Source organism: Hyposmocoma kahamanoa, unplaced genomic scaffold (assembly GCF_003589595.1).
Source record: "Hyposmocoma kahamanoa isolate Upper Pololo Valley unplaced genomic scaffold, ASM358959v1 98672, whole genome shotgun sequence".
NCBI lineage: Eukaryota > Metazoa > Arthropoda > Insecta > Lepidoptera > Cosmopterigidae > Hyposmocoma > Hyposmocoma kahamanoa.
Genome location: NW_020655633.1, coordinates 11605 through 19681, shown reverse-complemented (window position 1 = coordinate 19681; position 8077 = coordinate 11605). Strand labels below are relative to the sequence as shown.

General features: G+C 40.7%; 1 protein-coding gene across 1 annotated transcript; it reads left to right on the top strand.

The window, feature by feature from the left end:
* The first annotated feature begins 448 nt into the window (after positions 1 to 448).
* Positions 449 to 5320, top strand: LOC113238877. The gene is made up of 2 exons (XM_026475728.1): positions 449 to 548; positions 4518 to 5320. Exons 1-2 carry the CDS (start codon positions 449 to 451, stop codon positions 5318 to 5320), a joined length of 903 nt encoding a protein of 300 aa, XP_026331513.1.
* The last annotated feature ends 2757 nt before the right edge of the window (positions 5321 to 8077 follow it).

Genomic DNA, 8077 nt, shown 5'->3' with positions numbered 1-8077 from the left:
TACCATACGGCAGCAGCATAAGAAAGGACCGCCACATAGGTCCCTGAAAACAGGACCCTGAGGGCGGGGAACTTAATGCCCCAAGTCGATGCAGATACTCGCGCTATCTTCCCGAAGGAGTTCGCCGCCTTCTCGCCGATGAACAGTGCATGCTGCACGTAGGACCTCGCATCGTCAAGCACCACGCCCAGGACACGGGCCTGCGTCACGCCGAAGTCGGAGCAGTGAATGCTAATTTGAAACCTCGAGAATCTAATGAATTGATTTCGGGGACTCATTCCTCAACCATTTCGATGTAGCATGTTGGCGGCCAACACCATTATCATTTTTTAATAGCAAGAAGTAGGCAGTTCTGCGTTTTTCCTTTTTATTCATGTATATTATTCCCTTTTAAAAACGCTTATGGTGTCTATTTTCATCACATTATTATTGAACTGTCGACTACATCATGAGGCCAATGGATTTCAGTGTACCTGTTCTATCCAGCTCTCCGCGATCCCGAAACCTCATCAGCTGTTTAGTTCACTGGGGCGTAGAGCTGGGCAGAGGTTGCTCACTATCACGAACGTTATGCGACTTTGATTGCTCTCTACAACTTTCTCGCGCACTCTCTACACCGTCACACTTGTCTTCAGCGTGAGGTCAGCGTTGGACGCTCCGTTGCACGTTGCGAACGTGTAAAGGTTGTACTCGAGAATTCTTCGGTCCAGCTACCGGACCAGGATAACGCCTCCATTATCTCCCGATGGAGTGTGACACCTGACACCACGACCGCGTCCTCTGTGTACTCTGTGCATTATCGGGGAGTGCGAGTTGGTTTCTAGGCCAATGCTAATCCTTTTGCATTTGAGTGCGTTGGGAACTATGTCCGGAGGTGTGCAACGTGAACGTCTATGTCGTCGCTGAGAGGACGCGCACATCACGCAGCTCTTTATCACTTACCCTTCTAAATCTTGATTGACCTCTTTTACTTATTATGTTGGGCGAATGGCAAACAATTTTGCGTCAAAATGTTATGTGTGTATTTTTTAAGTTTATTGAATGTTACGATATTTGACCACCATAATATTCAATTATTGCATAAATTTGGTTAGGCTGGAATTAGAATAAAAGTTCTTTTTTTATCAAAACTCGTCTCAGTTACTTCATTTGTGCGCAAAGTGGCAACGTAGCAAATCCATAACTACCTATTTTACTAAAAATTGCACGCTGTTAAGAGCCTATACAACCTCAAATGGCTTTGGTTGATTTCGCATAACAGTGAAAGTGTTCAGTCAATCACATTGAAAAAAATGTAAGGAAGAATTGGGGATGTGCACTGATTACTATACGGTGTGAAAATGCATTTCCTAAAAATTATCACGATAGAAAAAAAAAACACAAACTTACCTCGAAATTTTACAAGAAAACCGGTGTATTCACTAAGTTCTTTACATATACCTTTTTTTTAAACATCAACTGAACTAAATAGAACACGTATACTATACGATGTACATTTTGTAAATGGCCTTAATTTTTATTTGTAAAAAAATCTTCTCAAATAAAGCCAGTGCCCAGTGCCCAGTGCCCCTGCCGCCGCTCGACTCAAGCAAAGTACCGCATTCTCTTAATAAACGTGTGTTCAAACTGAGGGGGCACTGAGCAGAATAACAATGTTGTATGATTTGTTATGTGGTAAAAACTTATTGAATGTTCGTACGCAATACACTCCCGTAATCTTAAGTTCCCAGATTTGGTAGGTCCTCTGTGAAAACTGGAGGCCATAGATTGAAGGTTGTTTTTATTAATTACTTTAGAAACTCTACGGACGTGTTTCGTAATTGTTTTACCAATACTGCATTAGCAGAAGTTGTATGTGACCACTCAGTGCATGTACACATAAAAACTTGGCCAATACTATCCAGATATTTTCACAAAATGTTATTGATACCAATTTACAATAATATTATCTATTACAATAATATAATCTCGAGTCATTGACCATAGACAGTAGCATCATATAAGTATTGTGCATCCCGAATAATTAATACTATGTTAGTTTTAAAATTTGATTGTTAATAATGTACTTGCGCGATATGTCCAATTCCATGATTTGTTATTTTTATCTAATTTTTTATTTAGTTTATTTTATGCAATATAAAAATTCAATGATTTGTAAAATTTTCATTCAGTTTATTTTGTACCAATTTTTTTTTAATATGATTACATTATTATTTTAATCTATGATATTAGCTTAAGAATTACTATTGTGTTTCGATATTAATCTGTAAGCAATATGTAATATAATAAATAAATAAATTAAATTTCGTTTTGTTTTTGTGCAATTATATACTTGCGATGCGTTTTTTTTTTCATTTCAACATATGATTGTAAAGTTGATGATGCAGACTGAATATTCAATTACATGTATGTAACCAATAAAGTCATTTTAAAAGCTATTATGACTAATAGTAATAACTTGTTTTCAAGTGCCTGATAAAGCGATTGTTGTGTTCTCATAGATGTGTTACCTGTTTAGTTATTTATGCTAATGCTATTTTCTAATTTTCATAAGTGGAAGCTTTTAATTGGCATCTGATTATTTAAGTTTAAATCCATGTTGTAAAAGTAACTGTGAGCTCCCCTAAGATGATAAAATAAATAAAATAAAATATTTTTAATTTTATGTCTACTTAGTTTAGTTGTATTATTATTTCATGTAATAAAATGTCATGTGTTCGAGTACATTATTTTGTAAATATATGAGAATGTGACAATTTTTGCTTATTACTTATGGTTAAATAAACAAAGATTTAATAATAATTATAAACTTTTTTATTTATTTGATCCATTGTTGTAGTTTCCTAATTGATACTTGAAAATATTGATGACTCTACATAAACCAGACACTAGGTCGAACGTAGATCAGTTTTCACATTTTAGCCGACTTCAAAAAAGGAGGAGGTTCTCAATTCGACTTTTTGTGCATATTTTACGCGATTACTCCGGCATTTATGAACCGATTTTGATGATTCATTTTTGTTGGAATGAAGATACTGATTAAATTTGAAGAAAATATTCAACCTCTAAGGCTCAAACCACACTGGCGCAGAGTCGAAGCGTCGCGTCCTGTTTTTCAACTACAACGCATGACGACGCCCGTCGTCGCTCGCATTAGCGCGCTCGGGTCACAGTGTGGTCGACGTCTGACGCGTCACTGCGCGCAAGGCATGCACGGCGACGCGCGAAAAAGCTCGACTTTAACCAAGCATCGACGCGCGATTCCATATTTGCATAACACAAATTTGTACCTTAATAATGGGAAAATGGAGGTGAATATGCTATAGGCGAAAAACATGACTCGACTCTGCGCCAGTGTGTGTTGAGCCTTAGGGTGGCAATTTTTTTTTTAATATCAAGTTACGGGTCGAACTAAGGAATGAATACGGTTTCGCAGTCTTTTCTTTAACCGATCTCATTAAAACTTGGCAAATATTTGTAAGTCCAATAAAAAGGCCGATAAGCAAACTTTTGAGGTAAGTTTTTTAAATAAAAAAATATATATTTGGAAATCTGGTCAATGATACCCTACTTTACATACAGTGTAGATCAATCAATCCCGGTTATCACTTTACCAAATTTGGGTATCTAATAGATAGATAGATATTTAGTTACCTAATGCTATAGTGACGGGAGAATATCGACTGTGACCGAACTACATTCTAAGTTTCCTCTGTCAGATGTATATACCAAAGAAACAATATGAATAAACTGACAAGATATTTATTTCACAGTCATCAGAAAAAGACAATACTAATTATAATAATTCCTTAATGACCTCGTTTGTTTGAAAAGTTTGTGGAATGACATATATTTATCCTGCGCCAAGGGCCGCGCACTCAATTCGCGTACGTGTTGACTCATTTGAACATGTTGGTAAATCATTAACTTATTTGTTTTCTTTATACAGAATTATAGTTATAATATAGAATTATTGATAGATCACGATTGTTCTTGTAGATGGTGGATCAAGCAAGCGCAGAACATGACCAAGTTGGCAATCAGCGCCAATCTGTGGTATGACAAAACAATATTCTTTGTGATGTATAAAAGTATACAATTTAGTAGGAAACATTTTAATTTTTTTGATTTTTTACAGGCATCGTCACTGAGTAATTCGTCGTCGGTACCAATTGTTGTGGTTGTAGAGCCTGACCCTGACGTACTAGACAGCATAGGTGTACTTATCGACGCGCCATAGTCGGTGGTACAGACAGTACCGACGTAGAGTACTTACAGCGAAGACGGCCCGTCACCGCTTGTTAGAGAGCTCTGATAGAAGAGCCAATATAGAAGAAGCTAATAGCCGCCTACTTTTACAACTTTTAGATGTCCTCAAAGGAATCCAAGAAACGTTAGGAAGAATTGAAAGTCGGTAAAAATAAGTTTCGTTTCTGCATTATTTTTGTCAGTCAGGATGCGTACACACAAAGATTAAGAATATCATCACCTTACCACTCTTTGTTTCTATAATTCAGCCTTCCACCTGCCGACCGTTGAAACATCGACCATCCACCACTCGCTCTTCGTGCTTGTGCGCGCAGTCGCAATCCGGTTGTTTCGAGAGGAGTTGCAGGAGATCCGGAGAGAGATCCGTGAGTTCCGGGGCGAGTTTCTCGAACTTCGGGCCTCATTGCCGCCGATAACTGCGAGGATGGACGACATCGACCGCCGGCTGGACAACGTCGAGGAAAGAATGGCTACCAATGTCAACGACAGTGCCGTAAAGGTGTTGGAGGAAGCGGTGGCCAATCTTCAGCTCGAGTTGCACAACAGAGACCAAGAGCGTCTCGACAACGATGTGCTGATTACGAACGTCGTTGAGGGAGCCGGTGAAAGTGTGTTGCACATCGTCGCGACGATCGGTACCAAGCTCGGTGTGAAGCTGGATGAGCGGGACATCGTCTGCGCTGAGCGTCTGGGTGTGCGGCGTGAGGGCGGTCGGCCAAGACCCATAGTAGTGCGTCTGGCTCGGCGGGTGACCCGTAGCGAGTTGTTGCGGGCGGCGCGCGTGCGCCGGGGGGCCACCACGGCCGACTGTGGGCTTGCGGGCGAAGCACGCCCGTTCTACGTCAATGAGCGGCTCACGCGCCGAAACCAGGAGCTCTTCCAAAAAGTCCGAGACCGATGCCGGCTTGCCTCGTGGAGGTTCGTATGGACCCGGGACGGGCGTATCTTTGTTCGACGTGCTGAGGGCGAACACTCGCACCGCGTACGCCGGGAGACTGACATACAAAATATTTTTCGCGAACAGGTTGTTGGTGTTCAGAATGTGCAATAAAATCTTTTGTGTTGCCGTTAGGTATTGTCTATGTTCTGTTATATTGTATGTTTTCATGTTTTTTTACAATTGTAGGTACTTTGTGTGGTACATGGGTGCGTTGGCAAATGATGAGGTCTGTAACAAAGCACAATCACACATTAACATGCTATTTTTATTATTATTTACTTTTAATTTTATTGTATTCAGCCACGCGGTGGTAAAATATCACACACCTTTATTTATCATAGTTATTTATGTATTTTACTTACACAATGGATGCTGCCCTTTTCAGTGTTACAATTATTTTCCTTATAGCACTTTAAAATGACGCCTTCCAGGATGCTTTCAGTTGGACTATGGAATGCTGGTTCTTTGGGAACTGGACATGATGAATTCACAGTCTCCATGTGTAACTTTGATGCAGATATCGTCGCAATAAACGAGACTTGGTTGCGGGAGGGTGAAACGGGTCGTGCTCCGGCGGTGCCAGGCTACCGACTGAGGCACGTGACGCGGCCACTTGAGCTGCGCTCGCGCGGAGGCGGCGTAGGATTTTACATTCGTCGAGGTATTGCTGCGAGAACCATGCCTCACCCTCCCTCACTCCGTGTTGAACAAATGTGGCTTTCGTCTGTTGTGTGCGGGGCCAGGATAATTATTGGCACAGCCTACCGTCCGCCGTGGTTGGATGCCGACTTGTTTTTCGACTCACTGACTGACACAGTCTCGTCTTTTGGAAACTATGATCGATTAATAATCTTAGGTGATTTTAACATTGACTTTATGAATACGACCGACAGGTATTATAAATGTTTAACCGAATTTTTGAATTTATTTTCACTACAACAAATAGTTAAGGAGCCGACACACTATACTGACCATAGTCAGACCACGATCGACCTAGTATGCAGTAATACAAAAATACATAGCGTATACGTAAACTACATACCTGATCTTGGACGACACGCATTTATTACTGTTCAACTTGACATTAGGAAAATCAAGCCCTCACTTCGTGTTTTGACTTTTAGACCTCTGACTATTATCGTTATCCCACTATTTGAGAATGACTTGGCATCTATCGACTGGGACTCTATTAGGTATTTAGACAATGTGGATGACATGATTCGACTATTTACTGACTACTTGACGCAGCTATTTGACAAACATGCCCCACTCAAGACAAGAAGAATGATGCGACTACGTGATAGAGCGCATGCACGGTATGTGAATACCGGACTTGATGCTCATAAAAAATATTATAAACAGCTTAAACATGTAGTCATTGAAGCCTTGTTCTGTGAGAAACGCACCTACTTTGATCATTTCATCAATAACAACTTAGGTACCAACTCGAAAATTTTATGGAAAAATTTGAAACGTGTTCTTGTACCTGACAGACACGACTTTGACTTGCCCGCCCACTTATCTAACCCTGATGCTATAAATGACCATTTTTTAAATGTTCCTGGTAGCAATGACGTGCCAATATCAGACCTGATATATTACGAAAACAATCGACATGGACCTGACACCTTTTGCACTGCGACAACTACAACGACTGAAGTGATGAGTATATTGACTCAAATAAAAACCAAAGCAAAAGGTATTGACCAAATGACCATTGACATGTTACTATTGACTCTTCCGACAACGCTTGAGATATTAACGGTCATGGTTAATAAGAGCATCGAGACCAGCACTTTTCCGACTGACTGGAAAACAGCTAAGGTAGTCCCTCTGCCAAAGAAGCATAATCCTTCCACTTTGTCCGAGCTCCGTCCTATCAGCATTCTTCCGTGCATGTCCAAGATAATAGAAAGGGTTGTGTGTAAACAGCTTTCGAAATACCTGGAGAGGACCAATATCCTTCCAGCATTCCAGTCTGGTTTTCGAAAGGGTAGAGGCACAGCAACAGCTCTGCTGGACGTGGTCGACAATATTTTGGCAGCACAGGATGTTGGGAAAAGCACGTTTCTGGTGTTATTGGACTTCTCCAGAGCTTTCGAAAGTTTGAGCATACCACTTCTATTGTCCAAGATGTCGTATTATGGATTTGACACTAAAACCATCGAATGGTTTCATAGCTATCTTTCGGGTCGGGCTAAAATAGTTGAACTGCATACGGTTAACGGTACCACTGAGTATTCCTCTCTCCGCCCTGTAACTAGAGGTGTGCCTCAGGGTTCCATTTTAGGGCCGTTACTATTTATATTATACAGTGCCGATATCGTTACTAGTATAAGAAACTGTAGCTACCACCTGTATGCGGACGATTTGCAACTATACATATCGGGTAAGCCATCTGATACTATTGCTTCAGTCAATGACATCAATGCTGATCTAGATCGTATAGCGGCGTGGTCTGATAGGAACTGTCTAGTACTGAATCCGAGTAAGTCTAAGTACATGGTGCTTGGAACAAAGGGTCAAATCCATAATACACTGGAAGCCCTTGCTTCCAGAAATATTGCGGTTATGGGTGAACCAATGGAACGGGTCGATAGGGTCAGAAACCTCGGAGTACTGATGGACAGTGAACTTCGTTTTGAGGAGCACATCGTCAATGTGACCGGTAACTGTTTTTATCGACTCAAATTGTTGTATGGTATTCGTGATTACCTTAGCGTTGATTTGCGTGTACACCTTTGTGAATCACTGATATTGTCGCGGTTAAACTATTGTGATGTAGTATATAGTAATTGTATTTTTAGTAGGTCTAAGAAGTTGATACAACGTGTACAAAACGCATGCACACGCTTTTGCTTTCGGGTG

What these genes read in the sequence shown, in the direction of transcription:
- LOC113238877 (XM_026475728.1), top strand. Translation starts at nt 449, where the DNA reads ATGAGGCCAATGGATTTCAGTGTACCTGTTCTATCCAGCTCTCCGCGA. An exon ending in GGGCGTAGAGCTGGGCAGAG is followed by an intron (nt 549 to 4,517) that starts GTTGCTCACTAT and finishes TCTATAATTCAG; the next exon opens with CCTTCCACCTGCCGACCGTT.